This window comes from Podarcis filfolensis, assembly GCF_964270895.1.
Source record: "Podarcis filfolensis genome assembly, chromosome: 18".
Lineage (NCBI taxonomy): Eukaryota > Metazoa > Chordata > Lepidosauria > Squamata > Lacertidae > Podarcis > Podarcis filfolensis.
In genome coordinates, this window is record NC_139622.1 from 1,738,930 (window position 1) to 1,757,891 (window position 18,962).

Genomic DNA, 18,962 nt, shown 5'->3' on the forward strand with positions numbered 1-18,962 from the left:
TGGGTCGGATTGAGAAGGCGATTGGGCCGCATCCAGCCTATGGGCCTTAGGTTGCCCACCCCTGGAGTAGACATTGCTAAGCTAGATGGGACTAAGGGCCTGATGCAGTATGAATTGGGTCTTTGTTCAGAACCCTGAGGGATCAAAACTTGCTTTGCTTTTAGGAGAAGGCCGGAGCTCACTGGTGGAGCCGCTGCTTTGCATGCAGAAGGTCCCAGGTTCGAATCCCAGGCATCTCAGGTTGGGATTTCCCCCCTGCCTGAAATCCCAAAGAGCTGCTGCTGGTCAGTGTAGACATTATAAAGCTAGATGGATCAATAGGCCTGATTCTGCATAAGTCAGCTTCCTGGGCTCCTTCCCTCCTTTCTTCCCATCAGGGGCACTTTGGCCGGCTGGTGGCACAAAACATAGTCCAGGTGGGGTGAATGTTACACCTTTTGTAGCAGGAAACCCCCCCCCATCATTCAGTTTGTACAAACTTCACACACACTCACACTCACACACTACATACGCTACGCTTCTGTTATAAATTCATAGAAAATCAACCATACATCAGATTTGCACTGTTCCACTTTTATTTTACTCCATGAAGGAAGGACTACAAAATGGGGAAGGTTTGATACAGGCCAGCCATAATCCCTTCACCATCCCAGCACATCCACAGGAGCCCTGCCCAGTTGCTATGCCAACCCTGATGGTCCCAGACAGAAGACAATCAAGATCACAAAGAACTTCCATATGGGAGTGGATTCAGCATGGACTGGAACAAAGGACAATGATCAGATCTTCCCTCTGGGGGCAGGAAACTGCCAACTCCCCTTTGTCTCCTGAAAGTGACTCGTGGGGAGGGGGAGAGAAGGGAATCAGCCAGGTGACAGAACACTCAGGTTACCACCACAACTCCTCCCTCAACCCCTCCTTTCTGTAATGTATGCATGATGTTTCTGGGGGTGGGCTTGACCTACAGGATGGGAATTTCAAAAGTTTTTATAAGGTCTTGCACACCATTTTTCTGTGTCTTTCCTCTCTCCTGCAAGTGAGGGGAAAACCCTGTTGCAACAGTGCAATAAAGGCCAAGCCTACAGGCTGCTGTTTTGCTCCAAGTTATCCTGGTTGGTGTCTTTACTTTTTGTCCAAGGGAGCCCTCGGATTTTTCCAGTAACACTTTGAAATATGGCCACCCCATAAATATTTTGGGGGGAACTCTAGGCATGCTCAGAGGCATACCCTCCAACATCCTATTCTACATCAGGAAGCTTCTCCCGCGTTTGATCTCACTGCAGACGCGGATGTCATAGACACACAGACACATCAGTATCCGTCACCTTGAACCAATGACAACCTCTCTGCCTCGCCTACTTCACAAGATTGTTGTAAAGAAAAAATGTGTGAGGGGAGGGAATTGACACCTTCAACAGATAAATGGGAAAAATAAAATGTTAGCTGCAAGCTGCCCTGAGTCCCTCTCAGGGAAAAAGGCGAGATATCATTATAATTGAAACCATGAAAATGATCAGGAACATACCAGTGACAAAATTCTGTTGAACTCAGTGGCACTTAGTTCTGAGTAAAAATGCTTAGGGTTGATTGCAGTGTAAGGCTTTACCTGGAGTAACCTCCACTGAATATAGTGGGACTTACTTCTGAGTAAACAGAAGTACAATTTGCAATAAAGGAATAAATATTCCATGTGTTTCCTAAAAAAAAAAAAATGCTACTTGATGAAGCATTGCAGTGAAATAATTTAAAGCGGATTGCTGACCTTTTCCTTCAAAATTATAGGAAGGAATTTGCTTGCCAGCTTCACCATTTTCTTCATTTGGTGCAGTTATTTTATTTTCAGTACAAACAAGACTCTGTTTTTGCACCTATACACCCTACTTTTAATTGTTCTTCAAGATGTGGAAGGAAAAGGAAAAGGAGGACATTCTGGGATCAAATCAGAAACCGGGATGGCTTCTGTAATTCCAGGACTGTCCCTGGAAAATGGGGGCACTTGGAGGGTCTGCGGAGGTGCTCAGGCCCAGTCGGCAACCTCCTTGTCGAGAAAAGCAGCCAGCTTCCCCTTGCCAGGCTGCCAGGAGCCTCTGGCCGTCTGCCCTTGCGATGGAAGGCACTTTGCTGGCGACCTCCGATATCACATCCCACCTGCTCAATAGCTGGGCTGGATTTGCAGCTGCATCGACCCAGAGTCAATGCTATTGAGCTGTGGCGCATCGACGCAGCAGGAGGTATTTATGAGGAATCGGGTCCTGCTCTCCCAAGGCAAGGCACCAGACCTCTAATTAACAAGCTGAGTTTTCTCCTAAACACAGAAATAATAATAAAAAACTCCAAACTAATTAACCTTCACAGTGTTTTCTTTTTTAAAAAAAATCCTCTGTAAACAGGGGCTCTTGTCAACTTAAGAGGAACAGAGGCGGAAGGGATGCAATGCGGAGATGTTAACCTCTCACGTTTAAGGGAGATGAAAAGATGCTTCTTGATTTTCCCGTTAGCCGAGCGATTAACATTCTCGGCGTACAAATTGTAATTAGAGCCCTCTTCAAAATTATTGCGTTGGAAGTTGGTGGGTATTTGCAGAGAGACCTGGCATTTCTATTCGATGAGGCCTGTCAAGAAGGGTGCGGATGGTCCTTTCCCTCCCCATCCTCCTTCTCTTCTCTCTCTGTCCCCAAACCCCACTTCATGTCTTTCCAGCAGCGCTCATAAATAGAACAATTAGCTGCTTTTATGGTTATTCCCTTCAGAAAGGGGGCTGGGGCTGGGGCTGGGTGAGAAGAGGCTGTGCAATTCTTTGTTCACAGCTTCTAAAAAAAGAAGGGGGGAAAGGAATATATTACGTTCCTGGGGGCGTCTGTATGACAGGCAACAGGGTTCTTTTATGAACGTGAAGTACAAAGGCGACCGACAGAGGGGTCGTGGCTGAGGCAAACAGCATCCGAGGCAGCTCAGGGGGAATCTGGAGGGGGTTGGGGAATATTCTGGATTAAGAATAACAACAAAAGGTTTGTGATTTTTTTAAGAAGATGAAACCTCTGCTTTAGAAGAGGAGAAGGCCCCAGAAGGACGGGGAAATCAAGATTTATTCAGTTTGGAAACACTGAAAGAAGCCAGCATCTCTTGTTTCAATTTAATTGTTTATTTTTGGTGGGAAATGTGCCTGGTGAAATGTTTTGTTTTGTGGATGCTAAACGAGCGAAGCTTTATTTGATTAGTAATAAAATAAAATAAAAGTACATCTTTGACAAAGAAAGGGAGTAATGCAGTTCAAGACACTGGGTGCAGTGGGAAAAAGGAAATATCTTATTGCAGTTTATTATGGGATGCTTCCAGATAGGGATGGGAGGAAGAAATTTGATTCCATTTGCATTTACAACATACAGGAAGCCCAAAGCTGGAATATCCCAAAATGCAATATCACTGTGGGTGTTTAAAAGCAATTCCTTGATCATCTGGGGAGGTGGGTGGGGAAGCATCCCATAATGTCAAAGATTTCACCCTTGTTGAAGAGCACATTATCCAAAACACACACAAGGGTTTTAGAAGCTGTTCCCTCTTTATCTATGAGGTTCTGGTTTTCAACCCGAATTGAAAGCTATTGCACCCTGATTGCTCCCTGCTTCCAGGAAAGGATTTTGGGGGGCCATGGACTGCCAAAAACCCCATTGAAATGAAGCTTGCACGGGCGACGTTCCAGATGAAGTGAGAAGTTCCAGATGATGTGCCCCAGGTGATGGATAGTGACCCTGAGCCAGGAAATTCCATTCCCAGGTCTCAAGCCCTGATTTAAAAACCCAACCCTATGCTTATCTTCCTACATACATAAAATTGTAAGGCTGTCATTACACTGCAGTGGGTTTTAAAAAACTTACCTATGCTGATATTTATTTAAAAAGAATATATAAATACAAAACACTGTGGCAGTGAGTTCCATAGATTAATCCTGTGTACCACAATGAAGGCACTTCCTTTTGCCCATTTGCAGGATATCCTGGGAAGAAACTAGTGGATTCTTTCCTTGCTTTCTCTCTGCAGCATTTATTAAATTATTATGTTATAGATCTCTGCCAGCCCTCCCGCCTGGTCGCTATTTATACAAATGGGAAAACTACCCAGACTTTCAGGCTTTATTTGCAGAAGATGCTTTTGCCGCTCCATGGAATAGGAAACATCCGCTTGGGAAATGAGGGGTGTTGTTGCCTTAACGATACCCCCCCCGCCTCGCTTCCCCCCCTTTGCTTGGCTGGGGACACCTTGCTTCAGGCATTGATGTCTCTTCATAAATCACCATTTGCCACTTTCCCCTGTTATGAGCATCAATGCGCTATATGTCACAAGAGATGACATGGAATCAAGACTGCTGTCTGGTGGTGGTGGCGGAGAGAGTGTGTTTTCCTTCTCAGCAGAAGCTCTTGTTGCCCCACTCAAAATCACAAACACACACACACACACACATGCAAAAACTTTAGCTCAGAGCTGGATTTCATAGACTCAGTATGCTGGAAGGGATTCTTGGAGGTCTGCTTGCTTTAAAAAACACAAAAACAAAGTTTGTGTTCCTTTTTGTTCTCTTCATTTGGGCAAGACTTTGGTTTTTTGGAAGAAAGCCTTCTTGCCTTCCATAGCTTATTTGACGCTGCTTATCAACCACACTGGTGTCCTCTTGGTGGTATCCACCCCATTGATTTCCTAATATTGTGCTTTTAAGCAACTCTCAGGCATTTTGGAGTGATTTCACCCTCTTGACTCTGCCTTTCAACGCCCTTTCCTCCCTCTCTCACTTCCTCTGTTTTCTTCTGGGCATCAGGAGCCAGAGTGCCCTGGTTTGTGATGATGGCTCCACTGGAGCCTGGGCCAAGTTGGGCACCTGAAGCACGTGCCACAGCCCACAATGCTGCTCCACACACAACTCACTCCATTTTGCCTCATTGTTGCCCATGCAAATGACCACCCCAACATTCTGTACATTTTTCTAATTCTGTATGAAATCTCCCCCATGCAATTCAACGAAGAGAGTTGTGGAATTGACTGAACCAGCTTCGCAAGTAATTTCTGGCACAATCAATTTCACTTGCCTGCCCAGAGAGGGAGGGCGGGGCTCATCCACCTGGGAAGCGAGCCCATCTCAGAGAAGGAAAACTCTGGTCCTAAACCTCCGCTGCCTTGTGGAACATCTTCGGGAGAAGAAAAGGCTCAGGAGTCGACCCTACACCAGTCCTTAAGGCGCTTGGATGGTGTTTTCCTTTGGACCCCATCAGTGAGGCTGGGAGGGGGGTCTTGTCATCTGGGTGACCCATGACCTCCATGCGCACTGCCCAGGCTTGCATCCCTGCTAGCACAGTGGTTTGACTTCAACCGCAGAGGCGCACTGCATTGTCTCTCGAGAGACAGATGCCGACACAGGTGACTTATCTGACCATCTTCCCACCAACCACGTCCAGGCCATGCAGCTGCAGCCCAGAGAGAAATTTTAATCTTTTTAAAACAAACAAACCAGCAAACCTGAACCAATCATATACATTAAGTTCTTAAATCAGGTACTGGGAATCTTTGGCCCTCCCTTTGTTACTGGACTCCCATCAGCCTCAGCAAGCATGGCCAATGGCCAGGGATAGGGGTCAGCAAACTTTTTCAGCAGGGGGCCGGTCCACCGTCCCTCAGACCTTGTGGGGGGCCAGACTATATTGGGGGGGGAATGAACAAATTCCTATGCCCCACAAATAACCCAGAGATGCATTTTAAATAAAAGGACACATTCTACTCATGTAAAAACGTGTTGATTCCTGGACTGTCTGCGGGCCGGATTGAGAAGGCGATTGGGCCGGATCTGGCCCCCGGGCCTTAGGTTGCCTATCCCTGGCCAGGGATGATGGCAGCTGTTGTTTGTAGCTGAACAACAAAGGTTCTTGGAGGCCCCAAGGTTCCCCCCTCCTGCCCTCCCAGGGGTAGGCCTGGCCATAATGGAGATAGGTCTGTAAGCATCTCTATACATCAGGGATGGGGACTCCAAATTGCCTCTGCTCCAACAAGCATGGCCAACGGGTAGGGATGATGGGAGTTGTAGTCCAGTGTGTGGTGTGGTGCCGAGAGACTACCAAGCCTTGGTCTGTTGGGGACCAGGAGGGTGGAGACTGTCAGTCTTTGTGGGCCAGAGGCAGGTTCGGGGTCCAAAACAGGGAGGGACCACAGCAGGTCAGGGCTGTAGCTCAGCGGTGGAGCAAAAGGTCCCTGGTTCAGTCCTGGCATCCCCAGGTATTAGCGCAGGTAACAGGTGAAAGTGTCTTATATTTGGGGCAACTACTTTGCTATATATATATATATTATATTAGGGGGAAGTGCCTACACAAATGTATGTTTTCTGAGAAATAGGCACTAAGATTCTGATGAACTTTCACAAGGACTTTTATTTTAAAAATTGCCAGCTGATGTGGAAGTGAGGAGAGCCGATCTTAAAAGATTGGGGGGAGGACACATGGGCTGCCCCCCAATAAAAAAATGCATGGCTAACTGAGGTTCTGCCCCCCCCCAACAAAATGCCTGTCCCCACTAACAAAGGCCTGATCCCTAACAAAAATCCTGGCTACATCTATGGGGAGGGGGAATAAAAAACTGAGAAATAGAGATTGTTAGATCTGCTCAACCCTATGGGTAAGGGGTTAAAAAAACAAACCCCGAACTCTGTAATGAGAGAGCCTTTTCTTACTGCTGGTCCGCCTGTTTTGTGGAGAAGGGAGGGAGAACACATAAGAATATAAGCAGAGCCTCCTGGATCAGGCCTAAGGGGGGGGGGCTCATCCAGCCTAGCATCCGCCTCTCTCAGTGCCACAGAAATGCCCCACTGGGAAACCCTCTAAGAGGACCCCAGGGCAAGAGCCCCCTCCCCTCCAGCTGTGGAGGCAAGAGCACAGCCCGGGAGGAAGCAGCCAGGGGGGCCTGTGTCTCCCTCCCAAGGCGAAAGGCCCTGGACTACCTTGGAATTATTATCTTCTGATGATCTCTCTCTCACACACACAGCCAGTGAAGGTATCTGGATCCTTGGTTCAGACTTTTTAATTCCATTCATTCCCCCCCCCCCCCAATTCTTGCCTGAAACAAACAATCCGACACACCTCTCTCCATCTCCATTTGCCTGCAGGTGTCCCTCTTTTTTATTTCCCCATATCTCTGCTTTTTTTGGACAATGAACCATCTCTCTCTCTCTCTCCATTTCCATTTCTCACTCTTCTATATCTACCTATCTGTCTGTCTATCTATCTATCTATCTATCTATCTAATCTATCTATTTTCTGTTCTGTCTTTCTACTTATCTATCTGTTCATCTCTCTCTCTCACCTGTCTATCCATCTACCTATCTCTAATTCCTAGCAAGGTTGTAAAAACTACAAGGCAGAGATCCCTGGAGCAAAATGTCCCCTATCTAACCAGAGGCAGGCAGGCTGTGTGTGTGTGTGTGTGTGTGTGTGTGTGTGTGTGTGTGTGTGTGTGTGTGGTGTGGGTCCCCTCCGAAAGATGAGGCTGGAAAATCTCTCAGCTCTGACTCCCCCCTCTCCCCTCTGTCAGTGCGGGCGGACAGACACACACACACACACACACACACACACACACACACACACACACCTCTCTTTCCCATCTGATGGTCAATATTAGCCCCCCTAGCTGCCCCAAGGGAGTGGGGGGAGTGAAATCGAAACTACAAAATGCCCATTAAGTACTGTATGGTTAAAGGCAAAGTGGGGAGGGGAAGAGAGGAGAGCCGTTCTCTGGGGGTTTAGTGTTAAGGGGAGAGTGGGGGGGGGAGGTTGTTGAATGGGCCTCGCAGTCCGATCAATACCCCCTCCCCTCCCCCTCCTCTTTCCCAATCAATTTCGCCCACCATCCTTAAGAGGAACAGGCGGGTGACATTCAAGAGCCAGAAATGGTTGGGTCAGATTACTGGGAAATATGATGTTTCTCCTTCTTTGCTATTTAAAGGGATAGTGGGGGCGGGTTGTGAGAATGGATTGAGGCATCATAGCTATGTGTGTGTCACACACACAATTGTGATGCCTTAATCTAGTCTCTCTCCCCATCTCTTCTAGGATGAAGGCTCCCTTTCTTTCTTTTGGAAATTTCATATGCAGTACAAACCCAGATGCATTCACTCCAAAACAGAGGTGGATTTTCTCTGTCAACAACAACTTCTTCGAATATTTTAGAGTCCCTTTTTGGGGGGTGTTGTGTGCACAAATAGAACTCCAGTACATCAAAAGAATTAAAAGAATTTCTTATTTTACTTATTTTAAACAGAACCACATAAACCCAGCTACATAATGAAGAGTATGCTGTCTTCCTTACCCTTCAAAAATCTGCTTAATCTCCATTGGTTTCCCCCCTTCCATCATTTTCACCAGTTTCAAACCCACCCGCCACCCCCAATTTGGAAATGGCTTCTTGGTGGGAGAGAGACAGGTCTCTTTCTCTCCCCCCCCCGCCACAAAATTAATTGTAGGGCAGAGAAGTGGCTGAAAGGTTTCCCCCTTCAGTTTTCCCCTTCACTCTCCTCACCTTGTAGAATAAAAAGGGGGAAAGTTTTATTCTGGTGAAATTGACTAGGGTAAGATGCCAAAATGTTAATTGCCCTCTTCTGCCCCTTCTTAATGGGGTCCTGCAGGTATATGGGAAGCTCCCTCTGCCCCTCTGGCACCATCACAGACAGAAACACACCGCCTCTCAGCAAACTCTTCCACGCACACATTTCTCTCTCACACTCACACTCTTTCACACAGAGAAACACAAAGATTCTCTTTTTCCTTTCCTCCCCTTCTCTCTCTCTCTCTTTTACACACACACAGACACACAGACGGAGAGGCCTCGATCCCTCTCTCTGAAAAGGGATGCCAGCGAAATAGGCAGGCACGTTTTACGCACAAGTTTTCATTGCCCCCCTCACACGTTTTACCCTTTGTTCTCCTTGCGAGTTTGACTCCCCCCCACCGACTTTTCTATTTTTTTGCAAGCCATGTTGAGACTAGGAGCCGGAAGACAGAAATACAGCCCCCCCCAAAGCAAATGTTCATTACGGTTTTTTTTAAAAAAGCTAATTTCCACCCACCCACCATCGAAATAAAAAGTAACTGCAAAGGAACCGGGGGGGGGGGCGGCTGGATGATGGCTTCTCCCCCCCCCCCACGCTAAACCCACCGAAGCTGAAGGACTCTTTAACCTTCCCTCTCCTCCTCCCCCCGCAACCCAGGCTTCAATGAAAATATGCAAGCGGGGGCTAAGGAAAAATAAAACTCCTTTGAGTTAAGGGCTGCTGTGTCGCGTCGTGCAAAAGATGCTCTTCTCCTCCTCCGCTGCAGAGAGAGCAATCGCCCTCCCCAGATTCCCCCTTTCTTTTCCCCTTCTCCTCCCTCTCCCTTTCCAAATCGTTTTCCAAAAAAACCCACCAAAAAAATACCAGCAACCTGTTACCCCCCCCTTGAAGCTTGCAATTTCCCAAGAAAGAGAGAAAAATGGGAGGAAAGAGAAAAGATTCCTCCTTTTCTTCTTTTCCCTTCATTCCTTTTTCTCTGCTGCTTTGAGATCTGAGCTGCTGCTGTTTACATCCGGTAGCTTTGACTGGGCTTGTGTGTGTTTTCGATTAATAACAACAACAACAACAACAATAATATATTTACACACAAACAAGCGGGAAATATCTCTGAATCATCCCCAGATCTTTCATTTTTTAGCGATATTTTCCAATATAAACCCAAAGCAGCAAGACCAAAAAAAGTGAAAAAGAAGTTTGTGTGTGTTTTTTCATCATCATCATTATATTTAGATACACACACACACCCATACACACACACACACACACACAGAGAGAGAGAGAGAGAGAGAGAGAGAGAGAGAGAGAGAGAAGAGAGAGAGCAGGAATGTTTACTAAGAAAAAGGTAAATACAGTGTGTGTCTTTGCTTGTTGTTATTTTAGGGCTGGTTGAGGCTGATGCAGTGCATCTCTGCATAACCCCCAGCCGAGGACCCCCCCACATCTGGATAATCCCCAGCGGAGTCAGGCTCCCCCCTCCCTTTAAAAAAAGGCATCTCGAAAATATTGCAACCCAGAGCAGCTCGCTCAGCCGAAAGTTCTCCTTCTCCAGACCAGCTTTTGCAGATCTCCCTCGGAGAAAGGGGTGGGGAGCGGGGAGCCTGCGAAGGGGTTTGGTTGGCTGAGGAGCATTTTTTAATTTCTTTTTCTTCCTCCCTCCTTCCTCCCCATCTTTTCTTCTTTTCCAAAGAAAGATCCCTGCTCTCTCTCTCTCTCTCGCTTTGTGTGTTTTGTTTTGGGCTCTCTTTGCAACAGATCTACGGAAGCACCACCAGCCACAGAGTAGCAAAATTATGGGATGGCGTGTGCCTTCGCCCGCCTCTCCGCAGAGTGGTGGGACAATGTTCCTTTTGATTTGCGGGAGGGTCTGCCCGGATTAGGAGCTGATTGGATCCGTCTTCATTTTCTCCCTCTGTGTTATCTTCGCCCCCCAAAGAATATTGCTAGCAGGGACATAAATAAGGAAAGCAGGGTTTTTGTTTGCATTTTTTTGGGGGGTGGTAATAAAACCTAGGAGAGCCGGTACGGACAAAGAAGGAGAAAGAAGACGGTCCGTTTTGATCCTCTACAAATTTATTTTTAAAATAATAAGAATAACTCCTCAACTTCGTGTGAATGGACTTGAAGGAGGTGGCTGGACCCGCAGGAATAGGACCGGGCTGGTCCTGGAAGGGGTTTTGGACGAGTTCTTAAATGGTGCGGCGTTTGTTTCATTTTCGAATTATAAATATGTTTTTACCCCAGAAAATCACCTTTGGCTGAATTTCCCCTCGGATCAAAAGAAACTGGTAAATGTCTTATTTCTCTCTCTTTTCTCCATTCATTCTGAACAAAGTAAATACTTAAAAATTAAGGCTACAATCCTACAGATCCTTACTTGGGAGTAACCCATTGAAATCAGTGGGGACTTGATTCTGAGTAGGTCAGAACGACCTTAGTAAGACCCTTAGTATCCTAGACTCTTAGTATCCTAAACCCATTTTAGGGCTTTTAAAAAAAAGGAATTTTGATTAAGGCTACAGTTTACTTGGGAGTAAAGCCTTGAGTTCAACTGGGCTTACCTCTGAGTAGACGCGTCTAGAATTCTGCCTCGTAAATAAGGGCCTGCTCAGAGTCTCCCCTTTAAAATTAAGGGACTGCCTAATTTAGGCCCATTACTTTCAGTGGGTCTACTCTGAGTAAAATTTTCTTGGCTATCATCCTAAGACTCTTTGGGGGAGGGAGCTGCCTTTTGACCCAAACGAGGCTGTCTGTGGAGGTGCTCGTCTTATTGGGGGGTTCCTCAATCTAGCAGGTCTACTCTGAGTAAGCCGCCCTCAGTTCTAGGACGCTTGCTACCAGCCTGGTTCTCTTGCATGCTTACTCAGGAGTAAGCCCCAGTGAGCTCACTGGAGTTTCTCTTCTGGTGTGTCCATTAGGAACTGTGGTGTTTGGAAGGTTGGTTTGTGTGTGTGTTGTGGTTGGTCTGATATACAGTATTTTCAGTTAGAATTGAATGCATCTCAACGCTCCCCCCCCTTCAAAGCCCCTTCCCCAAATATAAAACTCATTCTTTGGACATTTTTGAGGAGAGGAAAAAAAGCTTTGGCTGAGACAGGCAGCATAGAGATGTAACTTTATATTTTGCAAAGCTTGAGAATGTGGGTCTCTGGGGAGGGGGGGTGGGGGTGCCTAGTGATTAATTTCCCTACTAAATAACCATTTAGTGTGTCTCCTCTGCCTCCATTTGGGCATTGATACCTAAAAGCCCAGAGGTGAGATCCATCAGAATCATTTTCCTGTGCAAGAAACCTTGACTTGAAATGGATAGTGCATCGCAAAACTTCTAGTTCAAAGTCATTTGCATGCATCAGGTTCTGCGTATTTATTTTGGTGATCCTTACAACAACATACAGCAAGTCTGATGGTCCTCATATTTCCAAGCCGGAGGTTGAGAGTTTGCTTAAGGCAGGCCAGACCTGGGCAGAGATGAGGTCTGGCACCTGGGCCACATTTTGGAGCACAACCCGCCCCCGCCCCCCCCCTTGTCCAGAGTGATTTATGTCAGTCATATCCCCACAACAACCCAGTGAGGTAGGTCTTATTTAGGAGTGGGGGAGGTGGTGAGATAATGACCTGCCCAAATCTGCAATGAACACACAATCTCCTGATTTGTAGGTCAGCCTCTTAAGCCACTAACCTCAGTTATGCTCCAGATATCTTATTTCCCCCCAGGACAGGAGTAATTCCTCCCTGAGCTGATGGCATGTGGGTTGAGGTTGCTTTCAGTCCCCCCCCCCCCCCCCGCCCTCACAACACCATCAGACACGCTCGGATTACAGAGAACACAGGATTACAGAAAGCCAGAATGTCTTTTTCAACTGGGTATATTTCAGATTGTAATAACACCAGAACTGCTGCTCTTTTTCTTTCCCATCTCTTAAAGGCAGGTGCAGACAAGGCGGACGACTCCTGATTTGGATTATGAATCACGTTGACCCATGAAGGATTAGCTGGGTGCCGTGGGAGACTCCTTTCTCCTTCCAGGCTTGGCGTCTTCTGCCAAGAGGGACCAGCGGCTTTGTCGTTGGGCAAGGGGGACAAATGGCCAAGTGGTTTAAGGATTACTTGAGTTTTGGGAGCAGGAGGTCTCCCCCACAGCCCCCCAAACCAGATTACACTGAAAGTGAGATCTTGAAAGCCTACCGAGCTCAGAAGAGCTTGGATTTTGAGGATCCCTACGAAGATGGCAACGGGAAGCCTGATCCGGACTCAGAAGGGTCCCCAAACAAAGGGGTTGCTGCTGCTGCTGCTGCTGCAGGAGTCAGTTTGGAAGGGAAGTATGGCTCCCCCAAGCACAGGCTCATCAAAGTGGAAGCTTCTGACCTGAACAGGAGCAAAGCCCTCTTGGCGGCTGAGGAGGTGACAACCCAGCCAGATCAGGTATGTGAAACACAAGGCCCCTTTTGCAAGCAACCCCCAGGATCTGTGCCATTTTGCAGCACGGTTCTTAAATGCAATCTTGCACATCCTAATTTTTGCAAGTCTCTCTCCCTCCCCTCCCTCACCCCGCAAAATACTAAGTTTCTAGTCCTCATAACTACGGAACTGATTTGGTGTAAGAAATGGTGTGTTTATGGGAATGCCAAAGGGTGGATTGAAATCTACAAAGTTAACTTTTCCAATTCAAAGGGTGGCTTTGAAGCATTCATTCAAACACAGACAAGTAATCTTACTTGGTTACCAGGCGTTTGATGATTGGCACTTAACTGTTTCATGTATTGAAGCATTTTTATACCGCCTTCCTTGCAGTTCCCCAAGGTGGTGGTCAATAAAAAAACCCCAATAAAAACCTGGGAACTGTAGTTTACCCCAAGCTACAATTCCCAGCACCCTTAACCAGTGTAAAAAAACTCAGATATATAAGCTAGGTTTCAGTAAGCAAAATTGAACGTCTAGTTGCCATTTGGGGGCAAGACGACTCTAAAATCTTATTTTTCAAATGATGGACTGACTGTGATTGATTCTCAGTTAAACATCTGGCTAGTGCAGATGACAACCTTGAGGTAGGATAAGAGCTTTGAGAACTGAAAGAAGAAAACTCACTTTATCCAGTTCACATATCTATTGGCCTATTCCAACCTCTTTTTCTTAATGGTGACACGGACCATTCATAACGCAGGAATATGCTTCTCAGCTCTGAGCAGGGCAGACAAGTGACAACAATTCACTATAACTTTGTTCCCTGCTCCTGCTCAGGCTGCACAGAAAAAGCATTTTGGTTCCTGAAATTCATTCCGATTGTGCAAATAAAATATAATGGATAGAATTCTACAGGATGGGGTTCTAGTGTGTGAAAACAGTCCCGATCCAGGGATCCCCAGATGGGATAGAGGTCAGGCGCCATCCTGGCACCTGGGCATCTTCACTTGGTCAGAAGTGGTTGAAAGCCAGCATTTTGCACCTGGCGCCTGGCTAATTTCAAACACTGCTAAACTATAGTTTCCAGGATCCTTGGGTTGTCTGTGCAAAGCATCAGTAAAAATCTACTGGACAATAAAATATGGAGTGGTGACCCAGGGCAAATTAATGACGGATCCTTGTATACATGTACGAGTCAACTTATTTTTTAAACAGAAAAAAAGTATTTTAGGAGATGTGAAAAAGTTATGTCTGTGAAATTTGATCCACGGCAGGTTATTTAGACGTGCAGGTCAACAACGCAGATGCTCCGGTCATCAAGAGCTGAGGCAGCCAATCTTAGGATGAGCTGTTATGCTGTTGACTTGTTTAGGATTCTAGTCCTCAAGAAAAGCTGGAACTGAAAAGGTGGTGTAGCATCGCAGCTGCAAATCAGGAGGAGCTGGGTTCAAATCTTGCTTCTGCCAGGTGCTGTGCTGATCTGCGGTTTATAGCAAAGACATGTGAACCTTGTATAGACCACTTTCTGCCAGTCTGGAACCTTTTGCATGCAAAGTGTGCCACTGAGTGATGGCCTTCCCCTGAAAGTAAGATCCTAGTCCTCATTAAACCCAGGGTTGATTTAAACAGGAGCAGAGGAAGCTGGCTTATGCCATTGCTTCAAGCGTTCTCTGCAAGCTCTGGGCCTTCACAGGAAGCTACAATTCCTAGCATCCCTTTTGGCTTTGAAGCCATAAAAAGTTCTGTAGGTTTGCAGCTGATTCAAGGCTGAGGCATAAGTGCGTGATAAAAAATCCTGCCATTATCTAGAAGAAAAGTAGCCTCCGTTTGAAACAGGTGGGCCATTTTCCTTTTTGGTTTTTACTTTTTGGAATAGGAAAGATATCTTTGCTGTGCTAATGATTCAGCAGGAGGGAATATGCCATTTCCTTGGGAGACGTTACGAACTGTGGTCCAAGTGCAGCCAAAAACACTACTGCTGCCAGATGATGCCTCTTGGAATCATAGAAAAGGGTCATCTTGGACAGATGGGCATCTGAACTCTGCTTTAAAACCTCCAGCAAAGAAAAGTCCACTACCTTCTGACGGTGTCTGTCAACTGTCAAATGGCTCTTACCAGCAGAAAATTCTTCCTAATGTTGAGTTGGAATCTCTTTGTTCGTCATTTGAATCCATGGGTTTGCATCCTCTCCCCCCCCCCCCGAAGAAAAATTGCTCCATCGTCTATGCCAGGGGTTGGCATTTTTTTTCAGGGGGGGCCGGTCCACTGTCCCTCAGACCTTGTGGGGGGCCGGACTATTTTTTTTTTGGGGGGGGGAATGAACGAGGGACAAGGAGCGGCATACGAAGGGGCTGCTTTAAATGGTGGCGGCTCGAGAGGGGCGCTCAGCCAACCATGGCTCCTGTGTCTTGTGAGCAGCAGGGACTGGCGGTGGTGGCAGAGGAGGGGTGATGAGTGGCGTGCAAAAGGGCTCTGGAGAGGGGCTGGCACCAACAAAGCCCAGCCCCCTTCCTCTAGGCAGGGCAGGGAGAAGCCAGGAGGAGGGAGGGAAGAGGCGCCGCCACGGGGGGGGGGTGTGGGTGGGGGAATGGCACAGCCCGAACAATCAGAATCAGATCCATGCCGTTCCACACGGTGATTCCCGGACCGTCTGCGGGCTGGATCCAGAAGGCAATTGGGCCAGATCTGCCTCCCGGGCCTTGGTTTGCTGACCCATGTTCTATGCCCTTCAGATACTTGAAGATGGCTCGCATGTCACCTCTCAGTTTTCTCTTCCCCACGGCTAAACTTCTATCAAGTCCCCTCTTACTTGCCTTTTCTCATAAATTAATGACTGAATGGAGACTGAATGGCCACAAATGGTCTCTTTCTGTTTCCCCCTTGTCACATGTGGCTGATGAGAGAGTTCCCTCAGCAAGGCTATATGCCAGATTTTATCATATCAGTCATTCAGATCCATATATATTATTTATTTTATTGTTATTTGTCACATTTGTGTCCCACTCTCCTCCCTCCAAGGAGCTTAAGATGGCGGGAATGGCTCTCTTCCTATCCGCATAACAACCCTAGACTGGGAGACGGTGACTGTGGCCCAAAGTCGGCCATATGACCAAGTTAGGGGATTTGAACCCAGGTCTCTCCCAGCCTAGCCAGCTCTCTAGCCACTCCTCCCAGCTGGCTCTGTGTGAGATCCTTCCAGAACTCTGCTGTTGCGAATTGCTCTGAGTGGTGCTGCAGGCATGCAACGAGCTTCCTTGCCAGAAATGCAACCAAGTGCCCTTTTTCCTGGTGAAGTCTGAGGCGATGCTCTTGACCACGTCCAGTGATCCCAGGAGAGCTGTGTGCATGGCAATGTGCGAGGCAGGGAAAACAGACAATTAAAGCAAAGTTCTGGTTTCTCTCTCTCTTTTCTGCCAAGTGAACATTTTCAGCTAAGCTGGTGTGGGTTTTTCTTCCTTTCTCTTTTTGAACAGCAGTGATTCACAGGAGGTGTTAATTGCCCTGGAGGGATTTCCTTCACCCCTCTTTATATCTCTCAGATAGGCAGAGGCAGGTGTTTGACAAATAATTTTGCACCCTAGGAAGAAGATCACAGGCTCCTCTTTGTACCTTCCCCCTGTGGACTTTGTGTCCTCATTAGCCTCACTGTCTGCAGCTAATTAAATTTGACTCAGAGTAGACCCATCTAAAGGGCTGTCACAGGAAGATGGAGCAAGCTTATTTTCTGCTGCTCCAGAGGCTGGGGCCCAAACTAAGAGATTCAAAGGACAGGACAGGAGATTCTGAGCGACCATTCAGAAGGACTTCCTGATGGTGGCAGCCGCCTGACAGTGGAACAGACAACCTTCGAAGGTGGGGGACTCTCCTTTGCTGGAGGTTTTCAGGCAGAGGTTGGGTGGCCATCGGTCATGGATGCTTCAGTTGACATTCCTGCCTTGTGGGGGTTGGAGGAGAGGACCCTCAGGGCATCTTCCAGTTCTATAAGTCTATGATTCCATGAGGAGGAAGCACACAAGCAAATTATTATTGTTATTTCAAAATTTTGTATACAGTCATATTTTGGGTTACAGACACTTCAGGTTGTGCATTTTCGGGTTGCGCACCGTGCTGAACCTGGAAGTACCAGAACAGGTTACTTCCAGGTTTTGGTGCTTGCGCATGTGCAGAAGTACTAAATTGCGCTATGCTCAGAAGCGCTGAATCACGACCCTTGGGTGCAACTGCAGGTTGCAAACGCTGCGGGTTGCGAACGTGCCTCCCACATGGATTATGTTCGCAACCCGAGCGTCCACTGTACCTGCAGATCTCAGGGTGGTCCACAACATAAAATCACAATATGAAAAACACAAAATATATAAGGAAAATATGAACCAAAACAAACCAATAATTCCCCCTTCCACATCACATTCAAAAGGGCATCGGTTGTCAATCAGCCAAAGGCAAACCTCCTTGGGGAGATCATTCCACAAATGGGGAGCCATTGTGGAAAAGGCCCTGTTCTCTCCAGATCTCTCGTGGAGGAGGCACGTGGAAAAGGGCCTTGGAGGACGATGGCAGGGTCAGTTCATATGGGGAGAGGTGGTCCTTGAGATTCAAACCAGCACTTTGAATTGGGCCCGGAAACTAATTGGCAGCCAGCGCAGTTGGGCCAGGATTGGGCCCGCTTTGATCACCTTCTGAAACACCGGCCTTCTTAACTTGCAAGGAACATTGCTGGCCCTGCCCTTTTTTTTAATTAAAATGCAGTGGAGGCCTTGGGCCCTTCACTCACAACAGTTCCTTCGTTGGTGATAATGCATATAAATGGCATTGAACCCATTATTGTTAGCAAAGGCAGGCAAGCACATCGTGAGCTGGGGTGGGGAGAGGGGCGGCTAGACCTTCAGGACTGACCCCCTCCAGATAGTGGTGGTGGTGGTCTGAATCTCCACATGGGTGAGATTATCATCATTATCATCCTCCAGAAGGAGGGGGTTGGACTCGATGGCCCTTGTGGTCTCTTCCAACTCTATGATTCTATGATGCATATCTCAAAAGTGTGTCACCAACATGAAAAGTTTGGAAAGTTCTCTCGTGGGGGTAGGAGGAGTCATAAGGAGCCTCCGTCTCCAGAGCTTAGTAGTGGGAGTGAGCGCAGAGCTGGGCTGGGCTCCAGAGGAGGAGAGGGTTGCAAAGTGTGTGTGGACCTTCCCCCATGACGCCACCAGCGGTCTCCCCAGAGTCCCAGGTTTTGGCCCCGAAATCTCAGAGTCCTGGATGCTCCTGACCTGGCGATTCGAGTGGTCACTGAGGAAAGAAAATCTGCAACATGGTCCAAAAGGGAGAGGAGTGAGTTTGCAAGGCCTTCTCTGTCCACGCAGCGTTTCACCTTTTCTAAAAAGGCATGGAGTATTCTGTGAATTCTTACTCTAAGGCAGGGATGGGGAAACTTGTGGCCTTCCAGATGTCTGACTTCTTCCTTCCAGGTGTGTTGGGGCTGATGGGAATTGGGGCTCAGTCTGCCAACATCTGGAGAGTCTCCATACCTGGTCTGCATCCAAACCACATGTGGATCCTGGGAACTGTAGTTTACCCCTCCGAGAGCTGCGGTTCCCAGCACCCTTGACAAACCACAGTTCCAATATTCTTTGGGGGAAACAGGTTGTGGAGGTTTTGGGAAACAACACAAAAGCCTGCTGAACCTGTTTCTTCCCCCCCAGAGACAGGAAGTTGGGTAAGTGCCACAAGACCTTACTCTTCCAGGCCTCTAAGGAAGAAAATCAATCTAGCTCCTTTAGGCTGTGATCTACTCTTCTCCCTATGGCAATGGCAGCTCCTATTTTAGAAGCTGTGGTGTAGCAAGGAAATTAGGACTGCAGCGTTTAGCTGATTAATTTAACTGGTTCAAAATCTATTGATCAGTTTTTAAAAGGCGCTCTAGTGAACCTGGCAGCAGTGTTTGATTTCTAAAACTTCTTTTTATTGTCTTTTCTATTTGTAAATAAT

The 18,962-nt window shown here is 47.2% G+C and overlaps 1 protein-coding gene across 3 annotated transcripts in view; it reads left to right on the plus strand.

The window, feature by feature from the left end:
• The first annotated feature begins 10,168 nt into the window (after positions 1 to 10,168).
• The window catches only part of SHD (Src homology 2 domain containing transforming protein D), a 33,250-nt gene continuing 24,456 nt past the window's right edge, over positions 10,169 to 18,962 (plus strand). For 2 of the 3 annotated variants that reach the window (XM_083594738.1, XM_083594739.1), the window contains exons 1-2: positions 10,169 to 10,863; positions 12,501 to 12,997. In XM_083594738.1, coding sequence (XP_083450864.1) covers positions 12,659 to 12,997 — 339 coding nt within the window. In that variant the 5' untranslated portion in view covers positions 10,169 to 10,863; positions 12,501 to 12,658. The remainder of the gene's footprint in view (positions 10,864 to 12,500; positions 12,998 to 18,962) is intronic. The other variant, XM_083594740.1, reaches the window with a different exon arrangement.